A 23,100-nucleotide genomic window follows, 5' to 3' on the forward strand; every position below is an offset into this window, starting at 1 on the left:
ATGACCACTCATTATGAGGAAGCTCCTGACTTACAAGATGAGGCTGAGGTCAGTTTTTGCCAGAGTATGGAATTTGATGATGATGAGATAACAGAGGAACTTCAGAACAAAGGAAAGCAGAGTTAACATTCATCTGCAGAATCTGTTCATTTTAACCCTTCAAATTCTTCATCATTTCTCACCCCCGAAATGCTGACTTTTAATGATGATCTGAATCAACCTATCTATTGCACCGCAGACAATCTTATGAATCTTATACAGATGATGCTACAGAACCAGATGGCTGCAGCTGAAACCACTCAACATCTCACTACATCTGTCCCTGCATAAAGAGACACTACAAGGGATGAGTTACAGGAATACCAGAAGGAAGTCAAATATGCACTAGATATCAAATCAGTGACCACATTTGATGGCTCTAATTATAAAGCCTGGTGTGTTGATATGTTGACTGATGCAGAAGTTATTGATGAAACTGACATTCTATTGAGAACTCAATGAGAATCCCCTTTTACACATCATATCAACTCTGAGAAGTGGAGGATCCGTTCCAAGTCTCTATATAGATGTATGCTATTGAGTCTTGTTGAAAACATTTGAATCACTATTGAAACCTTGAAAGCTGACAATGCTGCGGCTCTGTGGGACAAGATCAACATTGAATATATGATATCACTGGCAGAAGAATGAGTTAATGTCTTCAAGAAATTGACAAAATTACAAGTCAAGAAGAATGATTATCTTACTTTTCAGAGATGTTTTCACTATCTTATTGCCTGTCACAAGGAGCTCTGTCAGAGCACTGAGAATGTATATCATGATCTTTTCCTCAACAACCTGCAGGATTATCAAAGATCATTTATCAAGACATATTTGAATGAGTTTTTCTCCACTGGCCAGGGACTCATTGTCAACATTGATATTGATGATTTGATGAAGCAACTGACCAATCATACATTCAAGAAGATCACCACTGAGTGGAAAAAGCAGCCTCAGGCCAATTCTGTGACTGCAAAAAAGGACAAAGATAAGGACAAAGATAAGGACAAAGATGAGGACAAAAGCACATCTGTATAAAAGTGCACTCACTGCAGAAGATATGAACATACTGTTGATAGGTGTTTCATCTTACACTCTGATAAAAAGAAAAAGAAGGATGACAAGAAGAATGACAAGAAGAAAGAGAAGAAGAATGACTTAATGAGTTCTCAATCAGCAGTGAATGCAGCAATTACAAAGATTGAGTTCTACTTCTTCTTCACAGTCACTGGAAAACCATCCTCTAGATCTTGATATTTGAACACATGTGCAAGCCTGAATATGACAGATGAGCTTTATTCTTTTTCAAATATCAAATCTTTTAATGATAATATCTCTGTTGATTCTGCAACTGAGGGAACTGGGTTTGTCAAGAAGATTGAGACTGTTATCTTAAAGATTGAGAGTGATGATGTTAACTTGCAGAATGTTCACTATATTTCTAATATTATAGTTAACCTGCTCTCATTTGCAAAGCTTGAAGATCAGGGATTCTGATTTACATTGTCTTTCACTATTCCCTCATTTTTCATTTGCAGAGCTCTGAACAGCATTATTTTCCATGCAGTTCAGACTGCCCAGAACAACATATATAAGGTCAATGAACAGGAGTTCAATGAGGATCCCAATCATCTGAACAAGACAGTCAAGTATATTGTGATGTCACACAAGTACAATTTTGACTGAAAAGTTGATCTTTCTGTGACTACTGTTACTACTGTTAATAACATTGATTCTACAGTCCCGAATACAGGCCTCAAGAATACAAGGATATCAAAGACTCTTTTGAACTGGCACTGTGACCTCGGTCACATTCACACTGATGCTATAATTGCTATGGCCAAGGATCCTCATACTGAAGTCACAATTAAAGGTTCTAAGACTAAGTTCTTTTGTGAGGAATGTGTCAAGGCTGGTATAATGCAAGATTATTTGAAAACACTGATGCCTAGATCTATTCAACTCATTGAGAAGATTCATATTAACCTTGCAGATGATGAACATACATTGAAAGACCTCTCTGACCACTCCTTAGAGTCCCGCCAGGGGATGAAATACTGAATGCTTATCATCTGTGATGCGACCCGCTACTATTGAGTGTATTTTTTAAAGTTCAAGAATGAGGCTGTTCAATACTTTGAGTTGTGACTCAGATTCATGAGTAATCTCAGGTATACAGTCTCTGCTTTTCTACAGACCAATATTGATGATGTTTTTCAATTCACATGTATGCACACAGTTATGAATTCATATGGTATCAAATGGGAATCAACAGTATCACATTCATCACACCAGGATGATGTTTCTGAATGTGAGATCCGCACTATCATGGGATGAGTTAGAGCTGCTCTTTTGAAAGAAAATCTTCCTAAGAAGTTCTGAGCAGATGTTCTAGAGACAGTGATTGTAATAATTAATAATACTCTCACATCTATGGTTCTTTATAACTTGAAATTTTGATCCTCTACTGCAGAGACTTCTGTGATTTCAAGTTCACATAAGATTTCTTGATGTGCACTTATGAATATCTCACTGAATGTAAGGCATTTTCACTGATTGAGTGCAGAGGTTTTTGTTCACTTACATGAATCTCAGTAGCTCATGAATAAGCTTTCTTCACATGCTGATTCCTATCATATCATTGAATTCAGTGGCACATCAATATATCGCCTATGACATCCTGAATCTGACAAGATTATTGTCAGTAGTGATGTGAGATTCCTGATCATCAAAAAACCAGTTGTCACATCTGTGGCACCCATTAATAATGCCGGCGAACTGGAACCAGAACTGGAACCTGATATTCATCTGATTGATGATGAAGATGCTCCCAATATTGATGATCCGAATTCCACATGGTTGCGGCCTGCGAAATCGCTGGCTACTTACACTTCAAGCCCCGTTACAGGTAACCTCCTGAAGTCCTACCAGGATGCCGCATCACGGCCAGGGGGGGTAGGAGATTATTGGAAGAAGTCCATGCAACGCGAGATTACTGACCTGGAGAGATGCAATACATGGAGTTTGATCCCTAGATCTGATGTCCCGAGGGGTGAACTGATTGCTCCAGACTGTTAAGTGTTCCTTGAGAAAGATAGGCCTGCGGACCTGAATGCTGATCCTGATGATATTCTTAGGAAATCACATTGAGTGATTTATGATAACTGACTTAAGAAGGATTCTAGAGAAGAGACCTATGCTCCTGTCATCACTGATACTATCAATCATATTCTTTTTACAATAGCAGCACTACGCAGTTGAACACTCTGTCAGATGAATATAGTGATAGCATATCTTCATAAGCATCTCACTAAGAAGGTCTATATGAGACAATTCACTGGATTTGAGACAGATTCACTGAAAACACTTGTCTGCACAGTTGAGGATAGTCTATATGACCTGGACCCTGCAGTGAAGATCTGATATGATTACTTGATAGCTCTGTTGAGTGATCTTGGATTTACAGTCAGCGCTCATGATTCAGCACTCTGGTATTATACATTCAGATGTCACCTCTATATGATGATCTATGTTGACAATCTCAACATCATATCTGAAGCTTCTGAGAATGCTGATTGACTAGTGAGTATGCTCAGTGAGAAATTGAAAGTCAAGGATCTATGTCAGTCAATCAAGTATTTAAGTATGAAGATTAATTGTTCAGATAAGAGAATTGATTTGATATATTATTAATATATCAAATGCCTTGTTGAAGATTTCTATCTTGATAATACAGCTGTCACCAGAATATCAATGAAGGATGGATTCTGTATTGATGATTCCTCTATACCTGAGAAAGAGGCTGGTTTCACAATTTGATGATACCAACATGGTGTGGGTTGCTTGCAATATCTTGCAGTTAAAACATGTCCTGATATCGCTCGCGCTGCCTCACTACTCGCTCAACAGAACATTGATCCAACACCTCAATGTTGGAAGGCCCTATTACACATTATACATTATTTGAAAGGGACCATGGATCTGGGCATTTTCTACAGATGCGGCCCGTATGAGGGGTCTGTTTCGTCCATTCCTTCTGTTTCTTCCATTCCTACCGTTCCTACTGTTCCTACTGATCCCTCTGTTATCCCTGATTTCCCTGATGATTCCTACCTACCCTTCAGCTACTCGGATTCCGATTGGGCCGGCCCCTTGAATGATGATAGGAAATCAACATCCAGCTATGTTTTTAAGCTTGCAGACAGCCCGATTTCATGGTATTCAGTGAAGCAACCTTGTGTATCTCTAAGTTTCAATGAGGCTGAATATGTGACTCTTAGTGAGGCGGTCCACGAAGCAACATGGATCCAGAACCTCATGATTGAGCTCAGCTTCATCACTACATCTTCAATATGGATCCTCGCTGATAATAAGAATGCCATAGATCTCACAAAGATGGCAGTCATTACAGTCTGAAGCAAGCACATTGACACATGTTTCCATTTTTCATGTTGACAGTTGAATCAGAGGGTCATTGATTTAGAATATGTTTTCACTGCTCAGATGGCGGCGGATGAACTCACTAAACCCCTAGACAATGTGACATTTGCATGATTCATGGTTTTGCTAGGTCTTACAGGCATAAAAGTTGGGAATGTTTAATTTTACATTTGTATTTGGTTTTGACAGACTATCTTGGTGGTTTGAGTGTTTTTGTATGTGATTCTTGTTATCTTGAGGGGGGGTGTTGGCTCTTACAGCTGTTGCGGTTAGCGATCTCACTAGATCACGTGACCCACCACTATATTATGTTCCTGTAGATAGATCTATCAATACAACCTTCAACTATTCTACATATATAGCCTGTATTACATCAGTAGCTGATTATGAAGTTCAAGTTTGATGAAATAATCAAGGGAATTTCACTGAACTCTTTCAAAGTCTGTAAAACAGAGCCTTGAGAAGAATTCTGAAAGCATTCAAATCATCTTCTATTAAAGCAATGAAAATTGAAGCTTCAATTCCTTCTTCTGCTATTAGATTTGAAAAGGCCTGTATGAACTATGCTCTGAGAGTTGTAAAGATGAGCTTAAATCATATAATCAGAGAAAGAGTCTCTTCTTCATTTTCATCAATTAACTCTGGAAATGAACTGGATTGAAATAGATTTCTTAATTGAAATGAAAATAATTCTTCAAAGAAAATGTCTTCTCAACTGTACAGACTATGCTCTCTGATTAAAAATCAATTTTCTTCTTTAAATGTTGAAAAAGTTGATCATGAGAAGTTATCTCTCTGAAGAGAAAAGCTTGAATCTCTTATAGACTTACAAATAAGTGAACTATCAAAAGAGAAAGAATATGAACAGCATTTGAAGAGAATTTCTACAATTAATATAAAAGACTCTATTCTGGTTTATTCAGATGACTCAAAAAATGAGAACTTGAATAGATTAGGCACAGGCATTGCTTATACTGAAGATAATATTAATTTTATCTCAGATTTCTGGAATCTAGGCTCTGAATGTGAAGTCTTTGATGCTGAACTATTTGTAATAGTGAAAGCTTTCAAACTCATTGAAATAAAATCTCATAAAAGAGGAAATTGTTTGAAAGAGGCATGAATATTCTCTGATAGTCAAGCTGCTTTAAAAAGACTTAGAAATAGTCAGATTCATAATGATTAAATGAATCTTGAACTGATCTTAAACTCTGTTTTGAAAATTCAAAAGAGAAGAATATCAAAGCTGATAATTCATCTGCACTAAGTTTCTGCTCACATGAATATTCATGATAATGAATTGGCTGATTCAGCTGCAAAAAAGAGTGCAGAATTAAGCAGATCTATTCAAAAAACTGTGTTCTGATCTTTTATAAAGAGAAAAATAAAAGAATCTTGTTTAGATAAGTGAAATGAAAGCTGGCAGAAACAAAAGAAGAGTATACATTATTCAAGATTTGAAACAAAACCCAAGTGAAAATCTTGTTCAATTAAATATAAAAAGAAAATATTCTCATCTATAATACAGCTGAAACTAGGACATGGCTATTTCAAATCTTATATACAAAGATTTGATGATAGATTTGACTCAATAGAATGCTCATTCTGCAATACAAATGAGAATTCTGAGTATATTATAATGCACTGTGCATTATACAATAGTCTCAGAGTCAGATTGAAAGAGAAGTATGATCTAAATCAATTAAATATGAGATTCTTATTCTCAACTGAGACAGGAATTAAATACTTAATAGACTTTCTATCAGAAACTTAAGCAGCTATAAGAAAATGACTAAATTCAGAATTATCTGAGTATGAAGAGAAGGAAATTAATCAGATATAGTCTGTTAAAACAGCTATACACTCTCTTTTAATAATTTGTTTTGTTATAGTCTCTCTTTACTTTATCTTTTTCTTTATCTTTTTCTTTCAATTTCTTTCTATCTATTTATTTAATATGTCTATCTTTGAGACTGTGTTCTTTTTCTCTTTTCTTTTGTCATGATATTGTCAAATAGTTTCAAAGTATCAAAAGATGTTAAAACACTGCAATTTGTAAACAGTTTTTGTATTCTGAGCTGGAATTTTCTGATTTTGCATATCTGAAATTGATGAATGTATAATAGTTAACTTTACAGACATAGAAAAAACCCTGAGAACTAAAGTTCTCAGGTAGATGTCATAGTCTCTGACTGCATACATCTATAATTGAAGAATAATAATAATAATGTAAGGGGCCTACGCCGAATAGATCGGTATAATATTGATAGGTCTTATATAACAAAGATAAAAATGTTAGAGAAGGAAAGAAGAGAAAGTGTGAGAATCAGCAATCAAGGTGGATATTTATACGCGTATGTGATGGTGTATGTGGTGGAGCTTCAGAGTGGAAGAATATACGCGTGTTCATAGCGGCCGAGGATCGGTGATTGGGAATGACTGAGAATTGGAGTGTACATTTGTAGCGGCCGCGGATCGGCGATCAGGAATGGCTGAGGATTGGAGTGTACGCGTTCGTAGTGGCCGCGGATCGGCGATCGGGAATGGAAGAATCTATGAAGTGTAATGGAATAGTCTATATGATTGATCAGGTGCAGCCCGCCACATTAGCCCTCTCTTTCCAGAAGCAGTTCCCATCAGTCAAGGGCTGCTGTTTTGAATAACACAGAACTCAGAGTCCAGGTCAGTTAATTGTAGTCAATCCATTTCATCAGATATTGTCAGCTGCAGCCGCGGGATCTCTCATTGAGAATGTCTTCAATCTCTTACTCAAGCTCATTATCTTCTTCTATAATGTCTGGCGGCTGTCAGTCAGAAGTCAGCTGAGAAGAGAATGAGTCAGTGACAGTGCAGCAGAGCAAGCTTGTGTGAAATATATCATAAATCTCTGATAATGTGTCAAGATAATAGTTGTGACTATCTAGAACTTCTATCACTTTATATCTGATGTGATGGTAGTCTAGTGTATGAGATGAATATGTGATTTATATGTTCTTGAGATTCAATCACATAAGATCTTCTATCTTATACTGCTCTGTGAGATCTTGTCAGATGTTGATTTGATCTTCTTAGTCTTATTTCACAGTTGTCATAAAGGCCTCTGCTCAGTCACAGGTGTCTTGAAGCTTTGTTACTATATTATCAGTGATCTGAATCAGACTGCAGAGATTCAGTGTGAACTGTGTGATCTCTAGAAGATTCAACACTTTCATATGATACTTATGTGTAAGGAAGAACAGGCTTATACCTGTTGAAACAGCATCTCAATCATTGATAGTGATCTCTGCATGTAGAAGAAGATCATATCAATCATCTTATAAGTGATTACAGAACTTATAAAGATAATTCTTTACAGTCTGAATTGTCTGTTCTGATGCATCATCAGTCTCAGAGTGATAGACAGTTAACAGACAGTGTGTAATCTTGAGAACTTGACAGATTCTTGTTCAGAGAGTACTCATAAATTGACAGCTCTGATTTGATACTATTAATCTCAGCAATTCATGCATCTGATAGAATGAACTCTGTAAGAAGGCTTTAATAACTTGTTCAGTGTTCATCTTATCACAAGATTTTAATATTACACTCTTACTCAGTTGATCAATAATGACTAGAATGTTCCTGCAGCTCTTGCTCTCAGATAGATCAATAGTGAAGTCAATTGCTACATCTTGTCAGATTCTATCAGAGATATTGAGTGATTTCAGTAGATCTTTTCTACAGTTCTTTCATGAGATAACAGAAGAACAGTGATTACAGTTTTAAATGAAGTGTCTGATGCTGTTTAATATCTCAGATCAGTAGAATTCTTAAGAGATCATTTTATACAGTTACTTACAGCCTGAATGACCAGTCATATATAAATCATGTATCTCTTGCATTATCTGAGTGCATAAGAATTCAGAGTGAGGAATTCAGCATCATTCATGAAATTGTAGAGTGTTATTATTATTAATTAAGCATTCTGAGATATCAGTTCTGATACATAGTTCTGAGAGAAATTGAAGTACTTCTTGATATACTACTTCAGTGAGAGTCTGAAGAAGTTCATCAGTCTGAGCTACTGTATGTCATAGTTCATTCAGTGTAGAAGAAGTGAAGATATTAATATCAGTTCTAATCAGAGAAGTATGTATAATGCTGTGAGCTGTTCTATCTTGATTAATTAATATCTTCAGGTTTAAGAGCCAGTGCTCTCAGTTCATTCAGTGAGTATCTGTTATATCAGATAGCATATCTTACTCTTATTATAAGAGAGCATCTGTCATCAAGTTCTAACTGCCAGGACAGTAGTGTATTGTAAAATGAAAGTGGCTTAGAAACTCAGATCATTGCATCTGTTATTTGATAAGTTTACAGATAGTTATAAAGTATTTGAGATTCTTATAATCTATGACTATCTCAAATTCAGAGACACTTTGAAGTTCAGAGTCTCATTCTTCTAAACAGTGTATAATTGTGAGAAGTTCCTTGTCATAGATCTCATAATTGCATTCAGTGAGACTCAGTTTCTTAGACATGAAGACACATGATTGTAGAACATCTTCATCATCATATTACAATATCACTTCTTCTGTCATGTAGTCAGAGAAATCAGCTTCAACAACTGTTTTATGATTGAGATTAAATGTTATCAGCAGAGAGGTATTGATGAACATCTTCTTCATCTGTGTAAATGCAGCTTCAGTGTTCACTGATCATTGAAATACTGAGTCTTTCTTAGTAAGATCTGTAAGTGATCTTATAATATCTGAGAAGTTTTGTATAAATCACTGATAGAAGTTAGCAAATCTGATGAAGCTTTGTACATCTTTCACAGTACACAGAGCTTCTCATTCAAGAATAGCAGAGACTTTCTCAGAATTCATTCAAATTTCTTTACCAGCTTCTATAATAAAACCCAGATACTTGATACTCTTGACTTCAAAATCACACTTATCAATATCTATTGATAGTCCTGCTTCTTGTAGCTATTGTAATATCTTTTGCACATGTTTCTGATGTTCTTTTCTGAATTCATTGATGAAGATGAGAATGTTATCTAGATAAGCAGATGCAAACTCATCAAGAAAGTCTTGAAGTACTCAGTTAATATACTTCTGAAATGTACTGAGAGCATTAGCCAGTTCAAAGAGTGTGACTATTCATTCAAAGAGGTCATAATATGTTTGAAATGCTGTAAGCCATTCATCTTCTTCAGTGATACAAATCTTATGAAATGTGATGATGATATCTAGTTTTATAAATCATTGAGCTTGCCTGATCTGTGCTAGAGTTTCATTGATAAGAGATAAGAGATATTGATCTTTCTTTGTCAATCTGTTCAGATCTCAGTAGTTCATGCAGAATTGAAGTCCTTCATCTGGTTTCTTTGCAAAGAGAATAGAGGCTGTGATGAAGAAGTTACTAATGTATATGAATTCTTTATTCAACAGATCATTGAGTGTCTTTCAAAGAAGAAGAAGTTCATCTCAGAACATATTATAAAGAGGGCTTCATGATAGTTCAGAGTTCTTATCATTCTTTTTCTCTAACTTGATACTGTGATTCACTTCAGAATCTTGTAAGAAGAGTATGTTTGTAATATTATCTTATCAGAAGATATCTAGATATTCATGATATTATTAAGAGAGTTTTGTACAAGAATCTGTTATTATAATACAGGATAACTTTTCTAGGGCCTTTTTGATATCAGTCAGACTGGTGAAATAGATTGACATATAATCTTGCTGTTGATGACTCTGTTGATGATTTTGATGATAACTTCTTTTTCAGAGTATTTTGTACATGTTGACAGAGATCTGTGTCAGATTCATGATCTTGTGAATATCATCTTCATGAACTCTATCATTGTTAGAGAATATCAAGCTTCTGTTTCAAGCATTCAATAAGATGCCTTGTTCAGATAGTCAGACAAGTTCTAATATAAGATTATAATCAAGATTATCAACTTCATATGTATAGACATCTTCATGTTGATGTTCTTCTACATCTATGATCAGCTTCATCATATAACAGGTACAAATGTCTTTTGAATCATCAAATCCTGTGAGGAGTCAGGGTTTTGATAGAGGGATACACTGAAGATTATGATGTCTTATGACTGAAGATTTTATCATTACATAGTGATATAGATCACTGTCTATCATAGTCTTCATATTATACATGTTATTAATCACAGTGAATACAAGAATTGCATTCATTGTTATCTTCTCTTTAAATTGTTATTATCTGACCTCTTCAAGCTTCTGTTTATGAATTTGAATAGAAGCTAATCTTTTCTCTGTTTCACTGAGACATTCTCATAGTTATTCTCTGAATCTTTCTCTAATGCAATGTGGTTGATGTGAACAGGCACTGATTCATTCTTTGAACAAGAAGACATATAGGTTGATTGACAGTTAAAAGCAATGTATTCTGATCAGTTACAGTTGATGCACACTCTATATTGATATTGATTGACAACTTCTTCAGAAGTGATCTTAGAGACTTAGAAGTCTGTTCAGATGACAGAGACCCTTGCTTATATATAGATATTTGAGTCTACTCAATTCATGGCATCTGCATCATTGTTATTTCTCAGTGCAGGTGTATAAGTCACTGAGATATAATGTCTTCTATCACTGTTCTGTATGTTCTTAAGCTTGATAAGATGATCATTCATTGTCTGAAGCTGTGTGTAGAAGCCTTCATAAGTTGAGTCTTTATCTGTGCTTATAAGAGCCTGTAAGAGTTTGAAAGTCAATGTCTTCTTGAGCATGCTAATCTTCATTTGATTCTCTCAAGACTGATCACCTGCTTCTAGAATCTTAGTATTGAAGTCAGGAATGAATGTTGTAAGAGAAGTGTTTCTCTGTTAAATACTCTGTAATCAATCTAATGCTTTCTGTTGCATAGCAGTGTCTTGAAACAGAATATCAAGATATTTCATAATATTATCAGAAGTTTGCAACACTGATTCACATGCTTTCATTCATGAATGAAACTTCTGTTTCATGTGATTCTTCAATTGTCCATTGATATATTAATCTTGATTAATTAATGAACTGATGAAATCTTCATCTACACTCAGTTTCATAAGCATTTTCATTCTTCATGATGAGTAGAGAGTGAGATCAGAAGCATTGAAATATACAGAAGTATCTAAGTGTTCTTTTGATGCTTTTGTATTTGATTCTGTAGATATTGGAATTGCATGAATTTCTTGTTATGATAATTATTAAATCTCTTCATATTGATGTTATTGAGTTGCATGCATATTAGCTATTTATTGTTATTGTAGTTTCAACATTGCTCAGAGTCACTGTGGCACTGTGTCTATGCTCATGTTTGAGAGTTCCATATTATTGTTAGACATGGTTATATTGATTGTTGAATGTATGATATCTGTGAAATCTGAAGAAGTGTAATTGTATTCTTATATGTCTGAGTGTCAGAACTCTCAGGTCTTTTGCTGATGTTCTCTTATATGTAAGATCTTATTCTCTTTGTAAGATCTTGTTACAGGGCCAGGGTGACTGGCAAGCAAGCTTCTATCTGAGAACTCAGTATCTGCTTAACTGTGTGACTGTTTCTCTATTTCTTATATGTTGTTATGCATTTGAATATCTCTCAATGAATAATTGTTTCTAATAAGGAGACAATGAATGTTTTTATAGTGTAAGAGGTCTACACTGAATAGATCGGTATAATATTGATAGGTCTTATATAACAAAGATAAAAATGTTAGAGAAGGAAAGAAGAGAAAGTGCAAGAATCAGTGATTGAGGTGGATATTTATACATGTATGTGATGATGTATGTGGTGGAGCTTCGGGGCAGAAGAATATACGCGCGTTCGTAGCGGCCGAGGATCGGTGATCGGGAATGGCCAAGAATCGGAGTGTACATTCGTAGCGGCCGCGGATCGGCGATCGGGAATGGCCGAGGATCGGAGCGTACGCGTTCGTAGCGGCCGCGGATCGGCGATCGGGAATGGAAGAATCTATGGAGTGTAATGGAATAGTCTATATGATTGATCGGGCGCAGCCCGCCACAAATAATAAGTAAGATATATCTTCTGATATAACAGATATCTGCTGAATAAACTGAGAGCATCAGCTCTTACATCTGAAAATACTAGTTAATTATAATAAAACAATTTATAGCATTATATATGATTCTTTAATTAGAATAACTTCTCTTAAATCTACACTGAATGAGCTGTGATATATAGCAGCTCAAACTGATAAACTTCTTTAAGTACTCATTAAAGTAGTATATTAAGAAGTATTCTAATTTCTTTCAGAATTACATATAAGAATTAACATCTCAGAATACTTAATTAATAATAATAATACTCTGTAATTTTATAAATGATACTGAGTCTCTTAGTCTGAACTCTTACATATCTGAATAATATAAGAGATGTATAATTTGTATATAATCAGTTATCTAAGTTATAAATAACTATATTAAATAGTGGAATAATCAAGGAAATTTTACTGAACTCTTTCAAAGTGTGATTCAAAGATTGCTTAAGCCAGCGTATAATTACAGGCGTACGCCGGCTTCTTATATATTGAATCTCGTACATTAAATTAATTAGTGGCCGCTATGGCCCTCTTTACATTCATATGCTAGTAGTTCAGAAGCGGCTGTATTATTATCTGACAGTTGTACATTCTTCTGAACCACATCCTTCCCCATCTAGACTGACCGTGTGACCGTGTCTGGGACCAGGACCAGAATTTTTGATAGTCTCATTGTCAATTCGACAGATCTCATTACACAGTTCTAACATTAGATAGTAGTCTCATACTGTCTCAGTGAGACTTACTGTCTACTCTTGTCATATTTTTCAAATGAGACTATGATTTTCACTTCTCAATTTAAATTATTTTTATTGCTTTAAATGACTTTAAATCTCATTTGAGTGTTACTAAAAAGTGTTACTTTTTAAAAAATTAAAAATAGTCTAAAAAAAACCTTAAAATGTCTAAAAATAGTAACTTTATACTAAGAATGAGACTAAATGAGATCAAATGAAATCACTTTCTTATTTTTTTCAAGTCATGATTTCATTTTGAGATCTGATATATAGTCACTTTACATGTTTATTTAATGATTAGTCTCAGCAGAATTCATGTCAAGAAATGTATGAGATCAGATCAAATGAAATCAAACATGAAATTCATGATCTCAGCGGCCAGTCTATTCTCACCAGATTCAGTCATGCTCACATGACCATGTCATATACTCTAGCTTTATGCAGATTAGCTCATCACTAGTATTTCACAATTATATGATCTATTTCTGATTCAGCTAGTGTTCTGTGTACACTCTCACAAAGAAACTTTCACTATATTACATTACTTATTCACTAACTTTTCTCATTCTTCAATTATTATCTTCATCATTGTCATCATTGAATATTATTATTATTTCAGATTTCTATTTCTTCTTCTGTTTAACTCTTTCTATCTGTTCATCTATCACATTGTATGTGTTCCTGGCAATGACTCTCTGTTCTCATAATAAGTGTTATTATAGTACTCATACTGAGCAGTTCATTAGCAGTAAGTATAATATGTTGTGAAATGTGATCAGAACTTGTTTATCTTCTAACAATCACCAGAATAATGTATTATTATGAATGATACATCTTCTTCATCTTCTTATACACTTCTGATCATTTTCTTCTCAGCAGATTTCTGATTGTGTTTTCTGACACAATTTTATGTGAATGCAGATGCTGATATATTTGTTTTTATTCACATAGAATCTTCATATATTGACAGATTCACATTCACTGATAATAATGAACTCAGTGTTGAATCATTGATTAAGAACTTGAAGAATGTGATGATGAAGAAATTATCTGTGTTATATATAGACTGACCGTGTGACCGTGTCTGAGACCAGAACCAGATTTTTTGATAGTCTCATTATCAATTCAACTGATCTCATTACATGGTTTTAACATTAGATAGTAGTCTCATACTGTCTCAGTGAGACTTACTGTCTACTCTTGTCACATTTTTCAAATAAGATCATGATTTTCACTTCTCAATTTAAATTATTTTTATTGCTTTAAATGACTTTAAATCTCATTTGAGCATTATCAAAAAGCATTACTTTTTAAAAAATTAAAAATAGTCTAAAAAAAACCTTAAAATGTCTAAAAATAGTAACTTTATGCCAAGAATGAAACTAAATGAGATCAAATGAGATCACTTTCTCATTTTTTTCAAGTCATGGTTTCATTTTAAAATCTGATATATAGTCACTTTATCTGTTTTTTTGATAGTCAGTTTCAGCGGGATTCATGCCAAGAAATGTATGAGACCAGACCAAATGAGATCAAACATGAAATTCATGATCCCGGCGGTCAGTATAGTTATGTGTGACTGAGTCTCTTACATTCTTCTCTGCTCTCTCTGTTTCTTTCTCTGCTGCTTTCTCTCAATCTTCTACACCTGCTTCTGTGTCTGATTCCCTCTCTTTCACTATCTCTGTTCTTATAACTCTCACTTCTGCTACTTCTGGTTTTATCATCTCTGCTTTCATTATCAGCTCTTCTCATTTCAAGGAGATATTGTATAGGCTTCATGAATCACATTTCTCAGTATATATACTTCTGCTCTTCTTACTGACTCTCAGAACAATTTATTGCATGAAGACTGTATATAACATAACTATCTAAAGCTCAGTCACAGACACTGATTATTATATTTATTTTAAATATTTATGATAAAACAATTATTTATTTATATCAGAGAATCACCCCTCTCTTCAACAGTATTTAGATTGTAAGTCTTTTCATTTTTTATCTTTTCTTTCTAATGCTGATTTTTCTGTTCTTAGAAAAAATCATTATGAGTTTTGCTGTGTACAAAGTCATGACATTCACAGATATCAAGAAGCTTTTTATAACTGTAAAGTTCAATATTACAGAGATATTCACTTTAATAAATTTCTTCAGAATAATAGATCTGTATCAGTCTATTCTCTGATGTCTATCATTCAACTTCATGATGCAGACAAAAGATATTCATGTTTTCAGAAACAGGAACACAGATGTCATACTCTTTTACACTCACAGATGTGAGACTTGTACACCTTGTCTGAGATGTCATTGTGAGAATAAGCTGTTCACATACTGTGTTCTGCTTTCTGCATTCTCTCATATCTCTCTCTCTCTTTCTGAGAAGTCTTATGTGTGTTGTAATTGCACATATCATTCTAAGATCAGCAGATGTTTATTCAGTAATTGTTATCTCTGCTTTTGCAGTTTTATATACTAACAATAGTTCTTAGTTGCTTCAGTGTCAGAGACTATTTTAATTGAAGATGATAATATCACTGAGACTATCTTCTTTCACTCTCAGACTTCTCTCATTACTTTCTCTCTCTTCTCTGCAGAGAAGATTGTGTATATATCAGATTATAAGTGTTCAGTCTCAGATGACTCTTATCATCATTTATTCAGTTCTGCATCTTCTTCTTCTTCTATTTCTTCTGTCTTCATCTCTTCTACTCTGACTTCTGATTCTGCAGGTTTCATACTCTTCTTCAATTTCTCTATACATACATGTGCACATTTCTATATTGACATTTCAGTTAATCTTGTGATAAATGATATTAATGTTGTACACAGAGCAGTAGAGGAATCAAAGATATGTATAATATTGTTACAAGAGTGACTTGCAGCTCTCAAATTCCTTACAAATCTCAAGTTTTAAGATTTTCTTTGTTTTTGACATTTTTCAGATGATGTGATGTTGAAAATAGATTAAATATATGATGTATGAAAATGAATAAAATGTATATGATAACATTTGTCTTTTACAGTCAATTCTTACAGTTGATGATTAATTCATTATCTCTTTTCTTACACTTTTTCTTTATCTGCTAGTTACTACTCTTACACAATCTCTATATAATACAGTGTTCAGTGACTAGATTCAGAAGCTTTCATCTTTTATAATTCTATCTTATACATTATACTGTCTCTCTTCACTCACTCAGATCACTACAGTAAATAGCTCATTGAAACTAATCTCATCTGATCTCTGAGCATTCTCAGAGATTAAGATAACTTGATCTCATATATTTACAGATGTTTCAGATAGTTCATTCTCTGTGATCTCTACAATTAAACTGATATAAACAGTTAAATTCAACTCTGAATTTCTTTTTCTTCTGTAATCTGATCTATATATAAGTCTGTCACTTTAAGATTATTCTTTACTGTGTTGTGTCTGCTGTCTGCAGTGTATTATTATACAACTGACTACAGTCTCATCACTTATTAAAGTGTAATATTTATCTAATTTCTTCATTTCTTCTCATTCTTTTCTTATAATTGTGAAAAGATCAGAATAAGTGAGATTATCTGATTTATAAGCATCTATGATTTCTCTTATCTCACAAGACTTTTCAATTGTAAGTTTCTTCTTTTTCAACACTGATAATAGTACTGCAGATAATTATAATTCACTCAGATCTTGCATCTTTACTTTTATAAGTCATGAATCATTGATTAAGTTGTGTAAGATCTGTCCCTCTGATTCTTTCAATGCATACATTCTCAGAGAATGTGATTTGAGTATTTTATATAACTTAAATCATCTAGATTGAAACTTCTCAGAACTCTTATTATGTATAAGAACTTATGTTCTCATCTTGAGACTTGATTTCTTAACTAGTGAGTCTTGTATTCTTTTTGATTGAATTGCTCAGTTCAGGAGTAACTCATTAACTTTTGCATGTGTGTGACTGATCTCTTTCAATCTTGATTCTGCATCTGTGACTGTTGTGTCTGCAACTGCTACTGCTGTATCTGTAACTACTGTTTCTACTGTGTCTGCAACTGCTGTTTCTGCTGCATCCGCAACTGCTCTCTTCTTCACCTTTTTCAAAGCATTCTCCGGGATGCGCGGATGCAATTCATACAACAGATAGAATGATGAACACTTGAAGACTGCATGCTGTCAAATTCATGTGATCAGTAGCACCTGCCTGAGATATTCATTTCATAGTCTCATAGACTTACTCACTAGATATTTTGTCAGCATATTATTCAAGATTTCATTCAAGTGTTTCATCTTTCTGTTCATTCACAGATAATATGATGTTGTTCTACAATGTCTTGTCTGTAACTGACTTATGAAATGCCTCATCACTTCTTCTATAAGATTCATATCATTATCAGTTAGAATCTCACATGGTATTTCATAGTTGATATAGATCTTATTATGTAGAAACTTCATTATCATCTTCTCTGTCATCTCTGAAACTGCTTTTATAACTGGTCAGTCAGTAGTGTAATTAATAGTCATGATTATTCATCAATTTTCATTTGACATTCATGATAATATGTCTATGAGATTCACTCTTCATTATTTAAACAGTTATATCATACACTTTATCTGATGTTATACTTTCTCATATTCTAATCCTTTCTTAGATTCTTTCATAACCTGATAATTCAGACACTCATGAGTGTACATCTGAATGTTCTCAGCTATGCTTGATCAGTATACTCTTGATTCAAGTATACTCATGAGTTCAGAGCTTTCTAAGTGGCTGAATTCCTTGTGCATGTGAGTCACTAAGTCATGTCTAAATAAAGATTCTAGATAGAGAGCTTCTGCATATTCTAGATTGTGATAAAGCACAATATCATTTTCATTTCTCAATTTCCTCAGCTTGAAGTTCAGAAGCATCTCTTCTACTACTCTTATGAGACACTTATCATTCAACATCTTGTCATTCTTCAAGTGAGAGATCATGACATTTATTCATTCTGATTTCTTGCATTTTCTCAGTGTGTTTAACATGAATATTCCTTGTACCTGATTCACAGAACTCTCACTCATGAAATCAGATCTGTGACTGATTGTATCAGACATTACTGTGTCTGATCTCTTTCAGTATTTAATATGAAGATTATATGCTTAAAACTCTGAGATTCAACATACTAAGCATTTGAAAGATTTTATCATTGATTATAGATAGACAAGGCTTTCATAATCTGTGATCACTGTTGTTATATACTTATTATTAATATATCTATCTCACAATATCAGCACATGCTTGATCACTAGTAATTTCTTTTCATATACTGAATAATTGAGCTCAGTATCTGATAGTTTTCTATTATTATACATCACTGAGTGCAGCTTGTCATTCTTACTCATCTGTAGAAGAGTGTCTTCAATAGCTCATTTAGATGCATTAATCTCAATGTAGAAAGATTTATTATGATCTGATTAAATAAGCACTGAGAATGTTATTACATATTCTCTCAGTGTGAGAAAAGTCTCTTTATATGCAGTATTTCAGATGATTGAATAAAACTTCTTCTTTCACAGATTTGCATTCATTTCTCTTAAGAGATCTGAGAGTGATACAGATATTCATGTAAAATTCTTAATAAATCTACAGTAGTATGAGATCAATTCAAGAAACTGTTATATATAATGTACATTTCTCAGCTGCGGTCAATTCACTATAACATTCAATTTCTTCAGAATGAGGTGTATACAGTCATTACTTACTACATATTCTATGAACTTCAACTCTTTCATTTTAAACACACACTTGATTGATTTGATGTAGAGCTTATACTCTGTCAGAGTTATAAGCACTTTATCAAAATACTTCAGATGTTCATCATATAAGTTTGAAAAGACTAGAATGTTATTGAGATATATAAGATATGAGATTTCATTCTGTTTATAAAGAATTATATTCATCATTATTTGAAAGATGACAGATGCATTTATCAGACTGAATAACATTGCCAGAAATTCAAACTTCTCTCATTGTGTATTAAATGCAGTTCATGAAACTGATAGTTTATCTACACAGATCTGTCAGTATTCTGAGAGAAGATTGATCTTCAATAGATATCAGACATTTTCAACTGTATTTAACTGTTGTTGAATTCATGATAGTGAATATTCATTCTTAATTGTAAGCTTGTTAAGTGCTTAATAATCAATACACATTCACTACTTCTTATTCACCTTTTTCACAAATAGAACTGAAAAGTCTCACACACTTGATAAGAGTTATATAAGATTATATTCTAGAAGATTGATAATCTGACACTTCTGTTCTTCAAGATACATCTGTGACAGAGAGTACATATTCTGATTGACTGGTTTTGTATTCTTCATATCAATCTCATATACAAATTCTTATTTCAGTAGCAATTCTGATGAAAGATCTGTTCAGAAGATCTTTTCATACTTCTTCAGAAGCTTCTTCATATGCTTATTCTCTTACATATCTTTTATCTTGATTTTCTTCACTTTCAGATTCTGTATGATATACAGAATACTTTCAGATGAGATCTTATAAATCATTCTCTTCACTTATTAATGTATAAGCAGATTTAACTCTTCTATATCAGAGATGTGAAATATTCTTCTCATATCAGTTGATAGAATTATATAAACTGTTTTCTTTCTATCAGTCAACTGTATATAGCATGTACATCATTGAATCTGTAGATTGAATCTTTGAAATCAATTGAGTCTGAGAATAAGATTATATTTCACATTCTGCAGCTCTCACACTTAAATATAGCAAGATCATTCTCTGAAGTGCAAGAGAACTCTTACTCTTGCAGATAATATCAAATATCAGTTATCAGATAATCTTATACATCAGAGATTTTTCACTCAGTGAATCTCTTTTAGACTGACCGTGTGACCGTGTCTGAGACCAGAATCAAACTTTACAGTTGTCATGTTGCCTAAAAGCATTACTTCTGATCATGGTTTGTATTCATCACATTGATTTCAAATCACATTATTTCAAATATTAAAGGTCTCAGATTCACTTTTCAAATAAAAATCTAGTTCTGAATAAAGAATATGTTTGAATTCTTAGTCACATTTTCATTCTGATCTCATTATTGAGAATGGTATTAAATGAGATTATGAAATCACTTCTCACTTATATAATATCATAACATAGTGCTCATTTGTTGAAAATTCAATAGAGAGTGTTATCAAATATCATTACTTTTCTGAACACAGATTATAATTCATATAATTTTAATTATGAAAAAAACATAAAATACAAAAAAAAATAAAAAACAAAAAACAAAACAAATATAAGAAAAAATCACATTAAAAAAAAAAAAAAAGAACAGAAAAAGAAAAAAACAAAAAATAAAAATAAAAAAAATCAAGATCACAGAGCTGCAGTACTCTTAAAATACTCACTTCTCAGAGTCTTCACAATGTTCATCATTAACTGTGTATTTCTCACAGTGAGGATAATACAGCTGTAATAAGTCATTGTCTTAATATCATCTAATAAATAATCAGTATATATCTGTATAAATGTGAATAATTAGAAAACATACACTTAAAAAGTGTGGCCAGGGTGAACTCTGCTGTCACTTGAATGACATCAAGAACAGAACACTGAAATCAATGATTCTTCTCATTGATTTCACAGACAAGGCGCATGAAGATGGTCTTGAAGAATATAAGATCTCTCAACTTCTGATAAAAATGAATCTCACAGAGAGACTCTATTTTCATGATATCAGAGACTGAGCATTATCAAAAAGTGTTACTTTCATGCAATACACATACACTTACTGCAGTGATTCACCCTCTGCACATGTGACTGAGAGTTGCGACTTTCTCACATCACACAGCTCTCCCTGGGATGCTGTCATCAGTTTGCAACTCACACAGCCTCTCAGTTCAGTATGTGCTGTGTGTATGCAGCCCTGCGTGCTGGGGCTGTGTTAGTCATTATGGCCTGGCGTGGTACTCGCTTTTCGCGAGCCATGTTTTGTTTGAGAGAGGGAGGGAAGATGTGACTGTTGTTTTATTGAGAGAGAGATGAATAATTAGTATTATTGAATTATTTTGATTCATCTGCATTTAAAATTTGATTAGTTTATACTCTTCAATTTGAGGATTTCTATGAGTGTTTTAATAGTTTTCATACCAGCTTGAACTTAGTGATGAGTTGAAGAAGAAGAGAAAAGAGAGAAGAAAGAAATGAGAATAACTTATCTTTATAATATGAAAACAGAGAATTGCTGCAATCATTCTTTCTAGCAACAAAGATCTGTTTTCTGCATGTATCTCTGATATAGATTATATGATAAATGCATACAAAGAATATCAATAGTGCATGCATTGAATGAAGATAATGTTGCTATGTAACACTGTAGTCATTTCTGTACATCTCTGAAAGCTGTTAATAGTTTCTTTGTCTCTTTATATTTGATAAGTCAATAATATATTCTGATGCACTCTCTCTTTCATTATTATTATCATTATCATCATCATCATCATTATCATCATTATCATCATTATTATCATTATCATCATCACTATTATCATCATCATCATCATCATTATCATCACTATTATTATCATCATTATCATCATCATCATCATATCATTACCTGTCTTCACTCTCTCTCAACACTCATTAAAATCAATCATGTTATTTCTCTTCAAATATTCTGCGGTCCTGCGGACCATCAAGGCGCGTGAGTGCTGTCACAGATTGAAGGGAGAGGAGAAGAAGGTGTTCAAGTGTGAGAAGACAGATTGTAAGACATATTATAATGCCTTGAAGAGGCTTCATAAGAAAGTAGAATGATAATAATTTTAAGTAATACTTCTGATAGATTTAGACTGAACTAAGTATAGAAATAATGCAGATGACATCACTCATGAGAGATTGAAAAAGAAGACAGTGAAGAGTCTCATACAGTAGTGATGAGATCAGAAGAAGTTCTGAGAATGATTTGAGATCAAGATGAAGAGAGAGAGGAAGAAGAAGAGTGTTACTGTAAATAAGTGATAGCAGAAGAAGATTGAGAAGATATTGAAGTAGAAGACAAAGAAGTCAAAACTGATAAGTTTTTTATTAAGAGATAATAATTTTTGATAATACTTCTGTTCTCTAATTGATTAGCAGGAGCTGACAGAGAAGAAGGGAATTGAGGCCTTGTTCAGGTCTTGAATGCACTTCATGATTCAGAATATTGAGAAGACAGCTCTGCTCTCTGAGCATGTCAATCTGCTTACTGCTGAGATGGAACCTGAGACAGTAGACCAGAAAATGCGGGATTTTGAAGTGCAGGTTGACCTGACTGAGAAGGAGCAGCAGGAACTCTTCTCTGAGAAAGCAGTGAAGAGAGATTTTGAGATGATTATCATCTCAGATGAGGAGGAGAAGAAGAAGAAGAAGAAGAAGAAGAAGAAGAATGAGAAGTGAATTGTGAAGAATGATAAGAAGAATGAGAAAGAGAAGAAGTAGATTTTTTTCTTTTTATATTAGTTAGTTATAAGTTTAAGTTTTTAATTATTAATAATTAAAATTGATTTTGAGTTTTCAAAAATTATTGTACAAGTTGTAATCAAGTCAGGAATGATATATATATATATATATATTTAACTATCATGATTCACAAATCACTATAATGTATAAGTATCAATATTTTTTCAACATTGATATTCACAATATTAATATATTTTTAATGATATTATCTGATAACATAATTTAATAACACTCTCTTTCACAATATTAATATATTTCAAGAAATATAATAGAGATTAATCAAGATTGTTTATTTACTTTTATACAT

General features: G+C 33.3%; 2 protein-coding genes across 2 annotated transcripts; both read left to right on the forward strand.

The window, feature by feature from the left end:
• Nucleotides 1-1,077, forward strand: BDCG_17023 (uncharacterized protein; the record flags this gene model as incomplete). Its single annotated transcript, XM_045426190.1, has 2 exons — nucleotides 1-48; nucleotides 799-1,077. The coding sequence occupies 2 exons, from the start codon at nucleotides 1-3 to the stop codon at nucleotides 1,075-1,077; spliced, it is 327 nt and encodes a 108-aa protein (XP_045281027.1).
• Nucleotides 1,078-22,484: 21,407 nt separating this feature from the next.
• On the forward strand, nucleotides 22,485-22,730 carry BDCG_17024 (uncharacterized protein; the record flags this gene model as incomplete). Its single annotated transcript, XM_045426191.1, has 1 exon — nucleotides 22,485-22,730. The coding sequence occupies one exon, from the start codon at nucleotides 22,485-22,487 to the stop codon at nucleotides 22,728-22,730; it is 246 nt and encodes an 81-aa protein (XP_045281028.1).
• Between the last annotated feature and the right edge of the window lie 370 nt (nucleotides 22,731-23,100).

Source organism: Blastomyces dermatitidis (genome assembly GCF_000003525.1).
Source record: "Blastomyces dermatitidis ER-3 genomic scaffold supercont1.5, whole genome shotgun sequence".
NCBI lineage: Eukaryota > Fungi > Ascomycota > Eurotiomycetes > Onygenales > Ajellomycetaceae > Blastomyces > Blastomyces dermatitidis.